Source organism: Magnolia sinica, chromosome 18, assembly GCF_029962835.1.
Source record: "Magnolia sinica isolate HGM2019 chromosome 18, MsV1, whole genome shotgun sequence".
Taxonomy (NCBI): Eukaryota; Viridiplantae; Streptophyta; class Magnoliopsida; order Magnoliales; family Magnoliaceae; genus Magnolia; species Magnolia sinica.
In genome coordinates, this window is record NC_080590.1 from 6,788,394 (window position 1) to 6,808,055 (window position 19,662).

Sequence of the window (19,662 nt, forward strand, 5' to 3'; positions counted from 1 at the left end):
TGGAGAAGGTAAAAGGGTGTTGATCTTCATTGTGATGAACGTAAAAGTATTCATCTCTTACTGATTTATTTGTCCATAACCCCCATCAATAAACCTTTTATTTTAATCTATCCATTAACTAATGTTTCGAATCAATCATTTATTTTTTCTAGACGAGTTGTCAATCTATTCATGGAACAATCAAATAATCGAACAATGGATCCACCTTAGTGTGATGGCACATGTTGTTAAACATATAATACAGTTGATCCATAAATAAATTCATCATTTAATCTGAAGATGGAATTCGTCAAGACGCATTCCTTCATTGGCATATGTCCACTCTCTTTCTCCATCTTCAAGAGTTACTCTATTTGTATAACTTCACTTTTCTTCTTTGTCTTAATTAAGAATAATTCTATCTACGTAGCTCACTTTTCATTTTCGTCTTAGAGATCTTCATCTCTCTCTCTCTCTAAACATCTGAATGGCCAAAAAGCATCTGCTTCCCTGATTTAACATTGCCTATATGGAATTAGGGCTTACAGATTTGCCATAATTTTACTTGCAATACATGGCCTAAGTTAATTGAGTGGTTGTTGCTTAAAGGCTCCAAACTTCACTTAAGATGGTGTTTGGTTTGCTAGAATATCCCTTGCAGGATTGTCGCCACTTGATCTTTTATTGGATGCCATGACATGATGATGTAGAATGTGTCACAAAGATATTCCCAGCATGGTTGAGCTAAAACGAGGTGGACCGTAAATTGACCGTAACTTTTGATCCGGGTATCGTTATGGGGCGCACAACCTATCAATCTTTACTGAAACGGGCCATCCAAGGTGAACTGACCCACAAAGTGGGTTGCATCTTTCTGTTTCGTCAGAAAACGCGTGCTTTTAGCTCAAAAATGAATTTTTAGGAGAAATTTGCTATTTTTGGTAATTACAAAATTTAGTTTATTTTTTCTTTATTAATGGTGTAAGGAGACGCATTAGAGTATTATCAATTATTCATTAATCAATTTCGAATTTATTAGAATTTATTTCTATTTTCTGCTTTCTTTCCTCGTGGATTCGAGAAGTCTCTGTGAGGAGTCCAGAGAAGTTTCGTGGATTCGGAATAGTTATCTTCTTGAGAAAGACGGTGCTCGAACTCACGTCCTCCCCTGCGTCAGTTTGGTATCAAAGCAAGGTTTCTCCTCGGATCGATGACTTCTAACGACGGGTCGGGTAACAATCTCATGGGCGGTGCTCCAAAGAATTTACCTTTAACAGCGGCAGCTTTCGAATCGGTGCAGCGAGAGAATTGACAAGTCATGCAAGGGCTGAAGGCTTCCATTGATCGCATGGCGGATCGTTTGGCGAAGGCCCTAGGGCAGCTTTGTGTTCATGGTGGTAATTCACCAGCAATTGCTGGAATTCGTAATTATACTGATCATAGGGCGACGTTATCAGTGAACCACGGGATCACTCCTGAGAAGGTGGGATCTAACGACATGATTTCACAACATCCTAGACGAGGCATTGATCAGATAGATTGGATGGGTCAAGAATTCAAGATGAAAGTCGATCTTCCTAATTTTAATGGCCAACTCTACTTCAAGGACTTCCTCGATTGGTTGCTTAAAGTTAAACGTTTCTTCGACTATATGAACATCGTAGAAGAAAAGAAAGTTAAACTCGTGGCCTATAAGTTGACGGGCAGAGCTTCAGATTAGTGGGAACAACTTCAACTCGAGCGGATGAGATAGATAAAGACGTCAATCCGCACGTGGTTGCGGATGAAGCAGTTATTGTGCATGCGATTTCTCCCACGAGATTATGATCAGATATTATTCCCACAAAACCAAAATTATCACCAGGATAGCCGATCAGTAAAAGGTTTTGCAGAAAAATCATATTATTTGTCCACGAGAAACCACCTCATTGAAACGGAATCGCGACAAGCTACAAGATTCATCAGTGGCAAACATATGACCCCTATGGGAACGGAGAATGAACCCAATACTTCTAAAGTGGAGGGGCAATATCTCATAACGGAACGTGCCTTCGTTAAACAATCTGAAGAAACGAGAGATATATATCCATTGGTTGAAAAGAAAAAATATGTAAAGCCTGTGAATATCCTAAAGGATTTAGAATTAGTATCACAGGAGTTCAAGGGGGTTCTACTTGTGAACTACTTAATAAATTACCTCTCATATAAGATATACAAAATCACGTTGATCCCGTCTCAGGGGCAAGTCCGCCTAATTGCCCACATTATCAGAAAGAATATGAGATCTTGAAGGCAGATGTGAAGGAACTGATCGATACTAGTCAAGTTAAGAAAAGTATGAGGACATGTATTGTATTATCTAAAGAGCTTAATGCCAAGTACAAGAAAAGTGGTAATAAATATCGACGCCAGAAGTTATTTCAAAAGTTATCTCAGAATCATGAGTCAAGTCCCTTGAATAAATCGAGGATGAGTTTTTTTCAAGTGGAGGGGTCTGATGTAGAACGTGTTACAAAGATATTCCCAGCATGGTTGAGCCAAAACGAGGTGGACTGTAAATTGACCTTAACTTTTGATTCGGGTATCATTATGGGGCGCACAACCTATCAATCTTTACTGAAACGGGCCATCCGAGGTGAACCGACCCATCTATTTCGTTAGAAAACACGCGCTTTTAGCTCAAAAATGAATTTTTAGGAAAATTTTACTATTTTTAGTAATTCTGATTTTTTAATATTTTTAATATTTTTAGAGTTTTAGATTTTCTTTCTTTTTAGAAATAAATTTTAATTCTACTAGTTAAGTCCCTTGAATAAATCGAGGACGAGTTTTTATCTAAAGAGCTTAATGCCAAGTACAAGAAAATGGGTAATAAATATCGACGTCGGAAGTTATCTCAGAATCATGAGTCAAATCCCTTGAATAAATCGAGGACGAGTTTTTTTCAAGTGGAGGGACGTGTTACAAAGATATTCCCAGCATGGTTGAGCCAAAACGAGGTGGACTGTAAATTGACCGTAACTTTTGATCCGGGTATCATTACGGGGCGCACAACCTATCAATATTTATTGAAACGGGCCATCCGAGGTGAACCGACCCATCTGTTTTGTTAGAAAACGCGTGCTTTCAGCTCAAAAATGAATTTTTAAGAAAATTTTACTATTTTTAGTAATTCTGATTTTTTAATATTTTTAATATTTTTAGAGTTTTAGATTTTCTTTCCTTTTAGAAATAAATTTTAATTCTACTAGGACTCTTCTAGAGAAAGTTTATTTGCAATTTTTATTTTTAGAAATTAGGCTTTAAAAGAGTTTTATTAGAATTAAGATTTTTATTAAAGTTAGAATTTTGCTATTTTTGGTAATTACGGATTTTAGTTTATTTTTTCTTTATTAATGGTGTAAGGAGACGCATTAGAGTATTATCAATTATTCATTAATCAATTTCAAATTTATTAGAATTTATTTCTATTTTCTGTTTTCTTTCCTCGTGGATTCGAGAAGTCTCTCTGAGGAGTCGAGAGAAGTTCCATGGATTCAGAATAGTTATCCTCTTGAGAAAGACAGTGCTCAACCTCACATCTTGCCCTGCGTCACATAAGAAAAGACCTTGCTGATTTAATAGCAAATAATGCAGTAAGGACATGATAAAGAGGAGATCAATGTCTATTTCTCAAAAATAGCTCTTGAATTCATAAGAAGAGAAAAAAAAAACTCTAAAAATAATAAGTAAATTGATATTATTAATAATAAAAGTTTACTTATGAAGCTCTAATTATATAAACCTACGCCTAAATTTCTAATGTTCTTGAAATAATAAACTCCTCTAAAATATTACATATATTAAAATAGTGAATTAATTCTAAACAGACTCAAACTCTTCTCTGTCCCAAGTAAATATTTTAATCAATTTTAGGACTCTTCAAACTGTAAAATATTCTAAGACTAACACAACTGTAATTTATTAAAAACAGTAAATTCTTTTTACTAAAAACTCAAAACCCGTTTAGACTTTTAGATCGTACTTTCTAACATGATTTCTTTCGATCCTATCCATGTAATAATTGTCTTTGACTGTCTTACATCAGGTAAGGATCTTAAGAAGAATTATGGGAGGCAAAGGGCTAGGTTTGGATAAGCCCAGCTCGACCTGACACTTTAGACCCAAGGCCTGAGCCCAGCATGTGGCTGGTAAAAATTGGTTAGGCTCAAAATTGATAAAATCCCTATTTCTCTCTTGAATGCTCCTAATCTGTTTGTTGATCAAGTGGGCCACACATGCACGAAAAATTGACAGTCTTAAAATGAACGAAACCAACATTATATATTTAAGATAGATGAACTGCCTAACCAAAGGATGGAATAACATATTTATAGGACAAGACATATATAAATATACATATATAGTGGGGTTAGACTCGGACAGGCTAGATGACTTAGCCCAAACCCTAGCAAAAAAATGATCCGGCTGTCCAGCAAGGCCCAAGTGCAGCATACAAGGCAAGCTAGTTGGTCCAAGCCCAGGCCAAAACCAGGTTGGGCAGCCCAGCCCATTGCCACACTTAAGAAGAATAAGCAACCAAGCAGTATTATAGAATGGATAAATCAGATTAAATGATCTGTGCCGCTATTTTATAGGAGAATAGTTGGATGGATAAGATCCTTCTATCATCTAGATTTTCACTCCATGGCCCATTGAATAATGGGGTAGGCCAAATGGACGACCCAAATATCCGTATGCAAATTGGTGCAGTGTAGGACGTTTGCCATATCAGGTTTGTATGAGAAAAACATGCACTCAGAAAATTTCATGTTCCAAAAGAATTTTTTCTTAGATTAGTCAAGCTTGCAAAGGATAGAAATAAAAGCAAAAATAAGATCCACGAGCAGATTCATGGCCACCACACATCAATCCAAACCGTCCAAATCATGGGACTCATTGTGGATAGGCATAATTCAGAACCTAAATCCACCTATTGGTTCTAAATGTCCCATTGGTAAGAGTCTTATGGTCCAAAATTTTCAAACAGTTTCCATGATCAGAGGTTAGGATCGTCCAATCAAAATCTAATTTTGGTATTGTGACCCATCTAAAATGGACCCACGATCTGGACGGTGCTGATCTGGTGGATCATTTTTGCAACTTGCACCATGATTTTGTGAATGGGTACTATGGATCCCTTCTCCATAAGGGTGCCAATGAGTCGGGTCTGGGTCAGCCTGAGCTGGGCCCATTAGTAAAGGAGCCAAGAATTCTGTCATGAACCCAACCATTTAGTTGCACTTGGGTTGGGCTGGACTGACCCGACCCAGCAGGACCACACATGGGTTTTAAATTTGTTTTGGGTCATCTGGCCCACCCCATTTATAACCTATATGCTAGATTGGGTAGGGTTCAACCCAAACCTGGCCCATTACTTAAAACGGGCAATATTTTCAAACTTGAGGCTAGTCTACTACCCATTTAGCTTTAGCCCAAACCCGCTCCTAGGCGGGTCGGGCCTAAGCATGGACCCACTACCTTACGTAACGCAAACTCTATGGCCAGGTCACAGTCAGAGGATCGGATTGGATGAACAATCCGGGAGTGGATTAGCCGTTACCCGGGTAACACCTACCGTGGGATCCACCCTGATGATGTGTTGTATATCTACGCCGTCCATCCGTTTCTCCAGCCGATTTTAGGTTGTGGTCTGTAGAGTTAAGCAGATCCAAATCTCAGGTACACCACACCACAGGAAACAGTGGTGATTGAGTGACTCACCATTAAGAAATTAAAAGGGCCCATTATTAGGTTTTTGTAATATTTATTTTCCTTCCAGCCTGTTGATAACATTAAGAAGAGCTGGTTGAAGGGAAAATACAAATATCAGTTGGTCATTCATCACTGTTTCTAGTCGTGTGGTCCACTTGAGGTTTTTATATTCTTAAGGTTTAGGATCACGTCCTAAAATGAAGAGGAAAAACAGATAGACGGCGTGGATATACAAAAAATACATCAAGGTGGGCCCCACAGGGTTAGGGTAGCACCCACTAATGCGTTGCCGGGTAACAGCGAATCCGCTCCCGCGCAATCCCATGATCCCTGGATCGTAGGTACCGTACTTTATTTGTGGAAGATAGTTGGAACATTTATATTTAACCGTCCAATAAATGTCCACCAATCGGATGGTCAGATAATCAAATAAATTTTAATTTTAGTTCATGATACAATCTAAATTAGGTACCGTAATTTGGACAATATAATTCTATTATTTGCGTGCAAGTTCTAAGTAATTTTTAAGTGCCTGTGTATCATCCCTCATACTCTGCCAAAGCATTAAAGTTTTTCTGTCGGAGGACACGCGTTTCGGTTAAACCGACTTCAGCCAACACCATCCACCAGTTGACCGAAGACATGGCCCATAGCCTCAAAAAACATATTAATCATATAACCTTCTAAGAGACGCGAACCACCGGTCAATATCAACCATCCATTAGTAAAACCCAGATCCACCAGTGCAAAATTACGGTGGCCCATCGCCCGACTACACGGCGTCAGATAGGAGCGTGCCTGCTAGGCGGGCACGTGGGAGACCACGTGTGGGCGTGGCCTCTGTTCACTCTGCAACCCAAAATCAAGCCGGTCAAAAGCTCAGGTGGGCCACACCGTGGGAAAGTGTTGGGATGGGACGCGGACCGTCGAGCCAACATGGACTATTCATATCATCCAATCCGTTAATCCGACACGAATCACCAGGAAGAAGGGACGTATTCAAAATCACTATATTACACCCTTTCCTACGTGCGATTCACCTAAGTTTTGGATCGCTGTGCAGTTCAGTATCAAGGCCAAGCAGCAGTGCACCTGATGGACGGTGTGGATCTCATCCATACGAAGTTGTTGGCCACGCACAGAAGGCACGTCCCCTGCTTGTAACTACTATGTTTTTACCGTCCCACACAGTCCACGAGCCCATCGCTATTAGAAAATGACGAAAAAGCCCTTCCCATCTACACGCATATTAGAAATTTAAAAGGCCATTCTAGTCAAATCCCAACAAGTGAAATAAATGTCCTGCCCAAGGGCTAATTACAAAACCGCGTCTAGAAATAAAGGAGCGCTCCGAACGTTGGCTTCCCTGCTTTGACCTACACACCCCCAAATCCACACCAATTTCTCTCCAAAATGACAGAGAAATCGAGAAGAACCAACTTCTAATTCTCCTTTCCTCACAAAGAAATGACGGAAAAGGGTGCAATCACAGAAAACGAATGAGGTGCAAACGCCATCCGTTCGAACAGGGCGTAGGCGTCTGCGCTGCCTGTCTCAGGGAGCGCCTTTTAGCTCTCATCGAAGCCCAGTCCAAAGAAAATCGCCGGAAATCTGACCCACAGCCACCGCCTCCGCCTCCCCTTGCCTTCCCACGCTCCGTCTCCCCCTACATCTGCCGCCGCTCCGACACGTGGCAGCACCACAACCAACATCAGTTCTACAGCACCCCGCAGGTCGGCCCCACCTTCTCGTCCAGCACAAAGAAGAAGAGCCGCTTCTCCGTGTTCTCCTCTCTCTTCGGCGCTTCCAGATCTGAGGAAACCGAGAGAGATAATACAGTCCCGATCTCATCCACGTCATCCTCATGGTTCTCCGCCTTCCGCAAGAAGAAATCGCGGCTCTTCTCCCTCGACGATGAGATCTCCGGCAACGGCGCGCGGAGATCGTGCCGGACGAGAGATAGGGGGATGTCGCCCAAGGAAGGCGACGAAACGCCGATCCAGAGCGGGTTCTCGGTGGGATCCTCGCCCGGGTGGAGGAAATCAGCACCTGTAACGGCCGTATCGGCGGCACCGAGGAGGTCGCAGCACGGACGTAATGTATCGGGTTTCGCTTTCTGCCTCAGCCCGTTGGTGAGGCCGAGTCCGAGTCGGCACCGATCCGACACGGGCTTTTCGGACGAGTTGCGGAGCGCGAATCGGCACCATTTGTCTACGGCCGCCTCGCTTTGCGCAAACAGGTCGAGAAAGCTTGCGGATATCGGAAGGTACCCTTGAATTTTTTTTCAGCTCTGTTGACGCTTTTGCCCTCGCCTTCTGCGCGTATTTACTTTGATTTTTTTTTTTCTTCTTCCACTTCGGTAGATACAAGGTAGATCTCGTTGTACGGTTAAAAAAAGAATTACAGTAAAAATCTGGCTGTATAGATAAGGTGAGGAATGAATGAAGGACGTGAACGATGTTACAGAGACTTAAATGTTTACGGAAATGCCGAATTTGCCCTCCTTATGATGTCATCTCCTTTCTTGTTTTGCGGGTTGCTTGTCTAGTTCACCACCACCCTATGACTCTTCTTCCTTAGCAACAATTTCGGCAATCCGGACCGTCCAATTCGTGGGACTCATTGTGGATGGGCGACAGCCCAAAATTCCCAACTGATCGGACATTCGGAATATTGATTTTGGTCATTTTAGTTTAATTTTCATGTGATAGCTACTGATTGGATGGTTAAGATTGTTGGGTTAATGGGCCTCACGTTTTGGATGGTCTGGATTGACGCAGATCCATGCCTACTTAGGGATAAGTGACCAACCAGCATTTGATTGAAGAAATGGCGGTGCATGTAAGCCAATGTAGGCTCTCATAGCACTATAAGTTACAGTGCTCCTAGTTGCATCAGTACACATTCTGTCCATTCCAACGATCCAGACCATCCATTAGGTTCAGCATACCTTATGGGGGTATACAACCTGAAAATCACCCTCAATAGATGGTCCAATCCGTAAGTTAGCCATGATTTTTACAGCCATCTATATTTGGAGTCACAGATTGGATGGTTAAATCCATGATGGGGCACAATAAATAGATGGATACAATTGTTACAGAGGCCTAGATTCCTGGAACTCATCTTGACCTTTCATTTTATAGGCTATTGATCTAATGGTTAGAATCCTTAGATTGGTGTGAATTTCAGATGGTAGGCAAAGAAATGTGTGATGAACCAAATGGATAGTCCTGATTGGTCGTTGGACTGTTTAAGTGTCCTGATGCAGCTAAGAGCACTGTAACTGATTGTGCTCTGACAGCAATGGATTATTTCTCATTAGTTTATCATAATAACTTTGTGATGATAGATATCTAAGATACACTACTTCCGGACCCACATGATTTAAGTTTGGAAATCGATGGGTACAATCTTTTCCAATGGAAGCTTTGTGGGGGCTACCGTGATTACCCCGTTATATCTTCTTCGTCCATCTGTTGCACCAGCGCATGTTAGGATGTGATCTCAAAATCTGGCAAATCGAGAACTCAAGTGGGCCACAAGACAAGAAACGGTGGAGAGGGGAATGACCACCACTGAAGACCATATGAACGGGTTGGATGGCATCTAAACATCATGGTGGACCCCAAGAAGGTTTCAACAGTTGGTGTTTCCATCCTACGTTTCCTGGGGTGTGGTCCACTTGATAGTTTTGGATCTGCCCCATGTCTCAGCTCATGTCCTAACATGAGTTGGCGGATATAGCACAGACATACCCCCGGTGGGCCCCACAGAGCGTAGGCTTATGTAAGCACCGGATACCCGTTACCAGCAAGTCAGCTTCCCTTTCTGACTAATGAAAGCTACTTAATTTTGGACTTGATATCCGCACCCACATGATTAAAAGATACACCCCTTCTATTATTTTGATGGGGCTGGCAAGGCTGCCGTGACAGTTCACCACCATGTTTAACCTGTGCTGTCTCTTTCACTGTCCACGTGGCATACATGCATGTCAATCTGAACCGTCCAAATAGTAGGGTCTGTCTTTGATGGAGCATGACTCGAACTTTGCATAGCATGGCTTAAAAATTGCATTGATCGAATGATTCCCACCATCCAATTGGTGGTTATTTGGTGGACGATTAAGATTTTTTGTGTGTCCGGTATCAGTTTTTATACTCTGCTTCGTTGATGATAGGGTCCTCTACCGAGACTGTCCTGATTATAGTACGTGTACAATGCTGGACAGCACACACCGAACCTTAAAATGGTGGTGAACAATCAATCACCATCGTCTGGGGCCTCTGGGCCACTCTGTGCCAGTACCGGTCACCATTATATAAAAGCAATGGACGGTTTGACGAACTTGCAAGCGGTCTGAATTCACCGTTGATTTGTAGTGGGTCAGGGTTCAATTCATCCAAACATTAATACAGTGGGACACGTTGTAGATGATTGAAATCTAAAAGCTTATCTTAAATGGGCCTACTTCAGTCCTTTGATCATTTAAATATTTACCTTGCAGAGCCAGCCTGGCCAGGACCACCTCAAGCCAATGCTAGGGTAGACCTTACCAGACCAATCAGGTCTCGGGTCGTGACAAAGCCAAAGCCTAGATAACTCGGGCGAGGGTAGGCCCAATCCCAACCAGTTCGTTTGCTTGTAATTAGTGCTTCTGGATCATCCAACAGAATTACCCCATCGTAAAAATGGGATGAACCAAAAAAAAAAAAATCATGCTGACCAACGTATTTGGAAGTTTGTAGATTGTAATTCATTGTTTTCCATGGTGTGGCCCAGTCGTATTGCTCATATGCCATTCAAGGCGTGCATTATATGAGCTGCACTATAATCATCATGGGACACACCATTAAAAAAAAAAAAAAAAAAAGAAAAAAAAAAAGAAGAAGGGAGAATTTTTTCAAAACCACCAAACTGGGATTACTTTGATTGTTCTGATATCAATGTGGATGCCATACACATAACCAAGTGGGCCGCACAACAGCACTTGTGGAATGAGCTTATCGCGAAAGGGACGTGTGGAATAAGAGCTAACAAGAGCCAATCCTCTACCCTTATTGAGTCTGTATAAGTGGGTCCTGTGATTGTGCAATCTATACTGTTTATCCGGCTGCTGCACTGTCGATGGACTGTAGGCTGTTGCTACCTCTTTCTCTTTCTTAACCTTTGGTTTACAAGCGTATATTACGCATATATTAAAGGATGACTTTTGTTAATTAAACGGTAACATTAATAGCAGGTGGTTTGGAATTTGGAATTTGATTGAGTCATGTGCTGTTGTTTGCTGTTAGAAATAGACACCATTACATGTATGTGATGGACCTAACAATTTTCAAACATTGCTATGTCTGGGCCCAAGCACAAGATCTAATCAAATCCCAACGGTGCAGCCCAAGTGGCCCATGCTTTGATATTCACACCGTTGATGTGGTGTGGTACACCGTCCATAAGAAATTACGTGGCAAATTCCCCCAACTATCTAACAATCCTAACCATTCAATGTTTTCCACTTCCGCTGTAGTTATCCATTTGCAAGCGACCTATTGGATGAGTAAGATCAAGACCCGGTACTGACCCCTTTTTATTGGCGGTTTTGGCCCAGATATGTAGCTAGTTTAGATTAATTAAAAGAGAAATGCTCGAGCACCATAAGTTATACTGCTCCTAGTTGGATCTGATCACTTGGACAGCCCAGTGGATCGATCTAAACTGTTCATTGAGTCTAGAAACATTTCATAGGCTTCCATGCAAAAATCGAACCGTTCAGATGATCCAATTCTTCTTTGATTTGGCCTTATTTTCCACTGCCATACATTTTCAAAGCCATGGATGTGGTGTTTACATTTACCTAACAAAGGCGATTCTTTAAAACTATAAGCAATCTACGAGGAACCCTAACAAATCCATGGATCAAATAATTCATTGGACCTATTTTGTGCAGATGATCTTGACCATTCATAGATCAAGTGGTTTATATTTGTCGGATTAGTGTGATGTTTGCATGGTAGCCCAGCATACATGCGTTGAACCTAATGAACAGTCTTGATCAATGGATTGCACTGTCTAAGTGTGCCAATGCAAGTAGGAGCACTATAAGCATCTCTAGTTTAAAAAATAAAATAAAATAACAGCCCCAACCGTTGGATCTAATCTGGGTCCTAAAACATTGGTTAGGATCATCCCGGAGAATGGCCTATCTTCGTGTAAGGTGGGCCCACCTGTGTGTATGAGAGAGAGATGTAATGGAGTAGTGAGTGGGAAAGGCCAGTTTTCTTAGTGGATAGTTGGCGGTGGGTGGCTTATTCAAAGCACTTATAATTGTGGAGGGATACTATATCTATCTTCTAGTGCTAATGAGTGGAAAAAGCAACGTTTATCACTGACCAGTTCAAGTTTCGGAGAAATGCTTTTATGCTTTCTTGGTAAGATAAGTTATAGTGCTCCTAGTTGCCATGTGGGATTTAGACACTGCAATCCATTGATCTAGGCTGTTCATTAGATTCAACGCTCATTTTATGGTCCACCATACAAACATCGACTGAAAGGACAGGCTTAACCATCTAATCATCATTAGCATTTACAATGGACGGTCTAGATCATCCACACAAAAATAGGTACAACCAACGATTTGATCAATGCATTACTTAGGGGAGATTCTGGATTGCTTATAATTGCAGGCGATCCCAACTGTCCCATCCATGCCTTAGAAAAAGGATGGCTAGAAATAGCTTGACTAAATCAAGGATGGACTGGATCATCCCATTAGTGTGATTTTCACATGGTAGGCCATGAAATGTGTTATGGAGTAAATAGACGGTTAGATCGATCGATCGATCGGACCATAGACCCAATGCAACCAGTAACACTTGAGCATTTCTCATTGCAAGGCTTTTAAGCAACTCTCATTTCCATCTTCATGTCTGCATCTTCTCCACTCTCCTCTTTTGCTTTCTTATCCTCATAGGAGGCAGAAGTTATCAAAGGGCCTTGTCATTCTTTCCTTTTATAGCCATTTTGTAACATGGATTGTGAGATTGATCACATGTATGTGAGATCATCTGGATGTGAAAATTCTAGAGATTTACTGTGCATAGGACATGGAGATCTATGGTTCGGATGACTTACCTAACTGAGATGCCATAGATGTCAGATTAGAATACCAGAAAACTAATACTTTAGTCTTCCTCTCCTTCACACCAGTATACAGAATGATAGATGAGACTTAGAGTTCTGTCGCTGTATTGGATCATGGACCTAGTTCTCTTATATAGAAGCTGAGAGATGAGAGTTTGAATCCCCTTATAACTCTCTCTCTCCCACTGCTCCACATTACTGTGTCCTAGTTTAATTCAAACAGCCTTGCGCAATCATGCATAAGGTTATAACACTCAACCCCTAACGTAGAGTATCTGTGTAAATCACATAGAAGTGGGGTCCATTGGTTTACATGATTACACTGTCCAACCGTCTAATCAATCTAGAACGTTGATTAATAAAGCCCACCACATAGAGTTCTTACAATGTAGGCTGTACATGTGAACCTTGCCATGGAGCTATTTCTTTCCCAACAACATATTGCATGTTTAAGTATTGGATCCCTGCAAAAGGTGGACCACACCGTAGTGATCACTTGGCCTGAAAATCGGGCCAATCTACTATTTGGAGTTGGATATAATGTCAAAATCATAACACGTAATTGGATTGTTGAATTTTGATATTTTGAATTTGGTAGAACATGATCTAACCATTTGAAATAAAAATGTACCACCAACACTGACATCGATTTTGTGTCAAAAAGCTTCAAAATATTTGACTTCAATACCATTATGGAAAAACATCCATTCATAATTGATTCAGGCAAGGTAAAACCATACAAGAAAAGAACTAAAGCTAAAAAGAAGAATAAGTAATAAGATGTACAAAGATACACATAGTTTGATAATTTAGCCATGATCATAGGGTAGTAATGCATAGCATTTTTCCTTAATAAAATGAGAAAAATAAAGAGTATAAAACTTACCACTTTCTCCCACTATTTCACCATAAAATAACTCTTACCAAGGAATTATAAAGAAAATCACCCTAGAGGGGATGTTTCCTTATAAGAAATGTCCAGTGCATACTCACTTTGTGTTTCATACATGTATGTGACACATGACCTCAACACTCTAAATTTTGGTACATTATTAAAGAACTAAATTAAATATTTAAAGATTTTATTTTTAAATAAAAAATAACAACAAGTCAATAGTTGAGTTGGTAGCAAAATTCTTAGTTGAGAGAGAGGTTTAGGGATCGATTCTTGAAGTGGTAATAATAAATTTTTTATTTAAAGCCTAAAGTAAAAGGAAGAGGAAATTCTAAGAAGGCTCGATCAGGTAAGTTCTAATCGTTAGATCTTTTTAACTTTTTATTATGTTGTTAAATTCTAAGAAGGCTCGATCAGGTAAGTTCTAATCGTTAGATCTTTTTAACTTTTTATTATGTTGTTAATTTCTTCTTGATCTATACAATGGATGGCGTGGATCATCCACACCATCATTGTATAAGTGTTTAGAGTCAATTTTAATAAAGTGATGTTTTTATGATTTTGGTCTAATTAGTAATATTTTAGGAATAAATTAAATGGATGGAATCAGATTGTGCTAAGATATATCCGTATGGATCATATGGTCCTTAAGGCCAAAATATACAAGGACCATAATTTTTAGATTAATCTAACAATTAGATAGGCCACATTAGTCGGATCTAAAAGTGTTTAATAAAGGAATCTTAGATTTTTACGCAGGTGTTGGTATCACTTGGCGTAGAAGGTCGAGATGGGCCATTGGTGTATTTGTGGTTAGATCCACATCATCCATCTAATGTATAGAGGCAAAACATGATAATACCTCAAGAATCTAAATGATTTGATCATCTAATGGACCACCTCGATCAAGTAATTATCATTCAATTTTATAATCTTAAAAAGGAGAAAAAAATAGAATAGAAATTTTAATTATTTGATTATTTTGGATCTGGCCACCTAGGATGTTAATCAGAGGTGGGCCCCATCATGTAATAAAAACATATGAATAATAATGTTGTTAATATAACTGATAGGACCCTGGAATTCATATCAACCTAATTACATTGTAGATTCAATACTATCAAACTCAGGTGAGTAACCCAACTTGTCTCATAATTCATTAAAATTAAAATAAATCATTGTGATTGTTTGATTGATTTACTGGTTTGAATATTTTGATATGATAATTGTACGATAAATTTATATGTGAATATTTTAATCGAGACAACTATGCCAAATATGAAAAATATGCATTTACATATCATCCCTCATTCATTGCATTGCATAATGCATGGTCGATCCTAGGGGCCCTCCCAGAAACATCGATCCTGGTAGAGCGTTACCAGATGCAGGCTATGCCCAAGCCTACCGAAAGGTGGAAGCCTACCCAACGGGTGGATGCGGGTTGACGACTTCCAACCCAAGCAGATGGACGATCACCCTATCTGATGCATTCATACCCCATTTTACATCATTGTACATGTATTTTTGTATTATTTTAATTGATATGATTATAAATCATGCTGGGTTATATCACTAAGCCTGGCCAGCTTATATTTTTTATTGATGGAAAAATCGTACAAATGTGAATGAGGGTGGGCCGGTGGCTTAAAATTAGGAATATGTGGTCAAGCCAGAAAGGACTTAAGGGACACGTGGCCTTACTTGACAAAAGAAGAAGTTGTAGCCTTAGACTAGTCATGATATTTTTACTTTAATTATATTTAATTTTCTTAAATTGTAAATTAATTCTTTCAAGTTGTTGGACATGTTTATTTCATTTCATAAGATCTCAATTAAGAAGGTCCTTATTTATGTTTATGATTAATTATTGGAATAAATGATCGTTTCTTATTTTTGAGATATTGTTGAGTATGAATGGAATGTAAATCTATGGTAGAGCTAATAGGTAAATAAATAATTGTATAATTAAATGAAATTAGTACACTCAGTGTACGTGTCATGGGCCGAAACTCGGGTCTGAGGGTGCACACTCTGTTTCATACATGTATGTGACACATGACCTCAACACTCTAATACATTATTATTGTCAACTAAAATAAGATGAACTCATTTTCAAAGCCTTGGAGAATATGTAAAAGATTTTATATTCCATATAGCAATTACTAATTCCTATGCATATGAATATTTTTCACTCTTAATTGCACATGTAGCCATGGGTGAATGGATATGGATTTTGCATAGTAGGCCCCACCGCCTAGATCCCAATTTTGACCTAGAAGGTGCCCTGCGAATATGCTAAGGCTTTGAAAATTCATTAATTAGACAATATGGTTTAAATAGGCTGTAGAATACATATACAACGAGGTAATTGTTTGCGTTGATTGATTGGGTGGTTAAAGAACATGTTTATAAGAGCCTTGTTGAAAGGAGGATGTAGAGAGATGCATGACAAGGTGAGAAAGGATAGAATTAGAAATGAATGTATTCGAAAAAACTTAACCGTAACACATATAGAGAATAAATGGAGGGAAATGAGATTTAGATGGTTCGACCATGTCCAATGTAAACCAATAATTGAATTGGTTATTAGAAAGAGAGGCTTGATAATGGCTAGAGAAAGGCCCTGTGAGGACATGGGTGTAGGTAGCATGAAAATACCTAATAACTTATTGATTAATTAAGATTTTTTTTATACACACTCATGCCCACACACTCATGAACCTATGGCTCAGTGGTAGACTCACAAGAGTTTCAACATGAGGTCATGGGCTCGAGCACCCATTGAATGAGAACCACAGCTAATAATAGTATTGGTAACAATTATCCATTCAATGTAATTTTTCTAGTGTGGCTAAAGTTGTATGGGAGTCGAATCGAGTCGAGCTTCGCACAACTTGACTCGACTCGGCTCGGCCAATAGCTAACTCCAGCTCGAACTCGGCTCGGCTCGGCTCGATGCTCGAGCCTAGTTGGCTAACTCAACTTGGTTCAATCAACAACTTGGGCTAGTTCAAGCTTGTGTGACATTTTCTCAAATACATGGAGTGCACTTTCAATTTCTTATGGTATACAAAACAACAACAGCAGTTTACAAATATTTCATCAAACACTCGATAGGTAACATCAAAATCAAAATATAAGAATAGTTCTATCATGTAATTTTTATTTTTATTTTGTAGTGATTTGTTTTATATTATATCTTCCTTGCCACCAACCGTTCCTGTAGAGAATGTATGCACCTGAAACCGTACTTTGTTAAGTCATTTCATCAAACAATTGGGGAGTAATGTCAATATCAAAATAATTGAGTAACTGAACTGATTCGATCCAAGTCAATTTGAGCTTGGACAAGTTCCAACTTAGCTGGAAATTTTTTCAAGCTCCAAAAATCAACTCAACTCAACTTGAACTCAATTTTGAACTGAGCTTTTTCCAGTTGAGTCAAGCCAGTTACCCGAGCTAACTCGGCTCGTGTACAGCTATAAGTGTGGCCCATATATCATAGTCCACAGCAAGGACGTTTCCAATCATTGAACTACTCCGCATGTGTGCAAGCCCAATGCTGGATGACACGTGCAGGATCTTGTCTCACGGGAGAGGCATATCAAAATCACAAAAGGGTCATGATTTAAAGGCTCGATGACTCGACCTGACTAGTTTGGCTTGGACCTGCGTTGCAACTTGCCTAAGTTGAGGCTGAATCGGCCCCACTCACCCGAGTCAAGGGCGACTCCTGTTGCCGAACCGGATCGACTCTGACGAGGTCCGGGTTGACTCGGACGAGTCTTGAAACCGTGGAGGTGGGTAGGATAGTGGGAAACAGGTGCTTTACGACACCATGATTGATGGGTAGTTAGAAGTTACACGCGCCCTTTTCTTTTTATACTTTTGACAGTACAACAGTAGATAGCTGTACTATTGTATGGCCAAAAGTAGAAAAAAGAGGAGTAGATATTAAGAAGTAGGGGGCAAGAGTGGCCCTTTCGTAATTATCACACACCTGCCGTACTGTCTAACTCAGTTTAAAAGCTCGTAGTTGGCAAGTGCGCAGCCCGTGAGGGGGAGACCAGGAGAGAGGACGCGGATTGGGCTCCCAGGCTAGTAATGCACATGGCCTCTGAGGGGTCACTGCGATGTACGGTTATTATCCACACCGTCCATCCATTTTTCCATATCATTTTAGTCTGCAGTTACAAAAATTAGACAGATATAAATCTCAAATGGACCACACCACAGGAAGAAGCAGTGATAATCACATCCACCGTTGAAACCTTCCTATGGCCCACCATGATAGTTAATTTCCATCCAACCTGTTCATAAGGTCACATAGACCTGGATGAAAGGATAAAAAAAATATCAGCTTGATCCAAAACTTCTGTAGCTCCCAAAAATTTTTCAACGGTAAATGTCTAATCCTCACTTTGTAGTGCATTTGAACATTAGAACTGCCTCATTTTTGTGCTTGAATACTAAAATGACATGGAAAAATGAATGGAAGGTGTGGATTGAATCCATACATTTCGGTGGCCCCTCAGAGCGGCTGTGCATTCCTAGCTAGGGAATTGGAATTGACGGGTTAGGAACGTACATTTTCCCTTTGGAATTGGACGGCTGATTTTTATTTTTATTTTTTATTTCCTTCTGACCATTCAATTGATGACAAGTGATCGGAGTAGGGCACAAATTTGGGTTCTTTTATATTGGCTGCACGTCTGCCACGTGTACATGTGATCGTGTGAGAATGGGCTAGACTAACATTTGCAACGTGGTTCTTCAAACAGTACACATAGCATAGCTCTACGGGAATCCAGACCATCCAAATCGCTGACCCAACTGTGTATGAGCAATAGCATAACCGAAGAAATTCTCTGTGAAGAAAATATTAAAGATCTGAAATTTTCATTGAATTTGGACCACTCACTCTCTTACTTTTAATCATCCATGCTACTACTTGGATTGTTTGATTTGTGTGATTATAGAGTAATGCCCAGGATCCACAATCTGGATGGCACGGATAGCTGTAAATCACTGCCACATGGACGGCCTGGATTCACCGCAGTGGTGAAGAAGAAAAAACCTTCCATCCTTCTCCTCCTCATCATGACCTTCTACACGCAGGATCAAAATTCCAACAAGTGGGGCCCATGAAAATTGATATGATGTACTCCACCATGGATGGTTGTAAGTTGTAACCCTAAACAACACCGAGATTGGAAGGTCCTAATCAGTAATCACCCATCTTCGATTCTTATTAACCGTCAATTTATAGGACACAAATGGAGTGGTTAAGATGGTCCTATCTATGAGATTTTCAAGAAATGGTCCATCCACGGTCCCACCAAACAGATCACTGGTCTGGATGAAGAACCGTGGGCCCCACTTATTATAATTGAATTTCTAAGTCTACCGTGCAAAAAGTTTCGTACTGCGGATCCTATATAATTCATGGGGATTATTTGATACTCTGAAAGAGCATGACACTTGATTCACAGCCACTGAGAATTGAGAAATCACACATGTTGCATTCATCAACTCAAACTAAACCAACAAAATTACAGAACCTACCATTTCTAAGTCACAATCTTAAAATCAGATCGTTCGAGCAATCCTCACCTTTGATTCATGCAAATTTGTTTGTTAAAATAAGACCATTAGATATTCTTCATTTTCAACCGTCCAATACTTGTCCACAAATCCGATAGTTAGATAATCGAATAACTGATAGTTTTCTATTCACGGAACATCTAAACCGGGACCCATAATTTGGACAGTTTAGTTTGAATTACTTGTACGCAATATGTGCAATTTTAAGTAATTTATAAATGGCCGAGTATGGTCATCAACCTCTGCCAGAGTATCAAAGTATTTTCTCATAATTCATTTCTTGAATA

General features: G+C 39.9%; 1 protein-coding gene across 1 annotated transcript; it reads left to right on the plus strand.

Moving 5' to 3' along the window:
- The first annotated feature begins 7,032 nt into the window (after positions 1–7,032).
- Positions 7,033–10,627, plus strand: LOC131233152 (uncharacterized). Its single transcript, XM_058229765.1, has 2 exons — positions 7,033–7,999; positions 10,244–10,627. Exons 1-2 carry the CDS (start codon positions 7,233–7,235, stop codon positions 10,278–10,280), a joined length of 804 nt encoding a protein of 267 aa, XP_058085748.1. The 5' UTR covers positions 7,033–7,232; the 3' UTR covers positions 10,281–10,627.
- Positions 10,628–19,662: the final 9,035 nt, after the last annotated feature.

What these genes read in the sequence shown, in the direction of transcription:
- LOC131233152 (XM_058229765.1), top strand. Translation starts at nt 7,233, where the DNA reads ATGAGGTGCAAACGCCATCCGTTCGAACAGGGCGTAGGCGTCTGCGCT. An exon ending in AAGCTTGCGGATATCGGAAG is followed by an intron (nt 8,000 to 10,243) that starts GTACCCTTGAAT and finishes TTTACCTTGCAG; the next exon opens with AGCCAGCCTGGCCAGGACCA.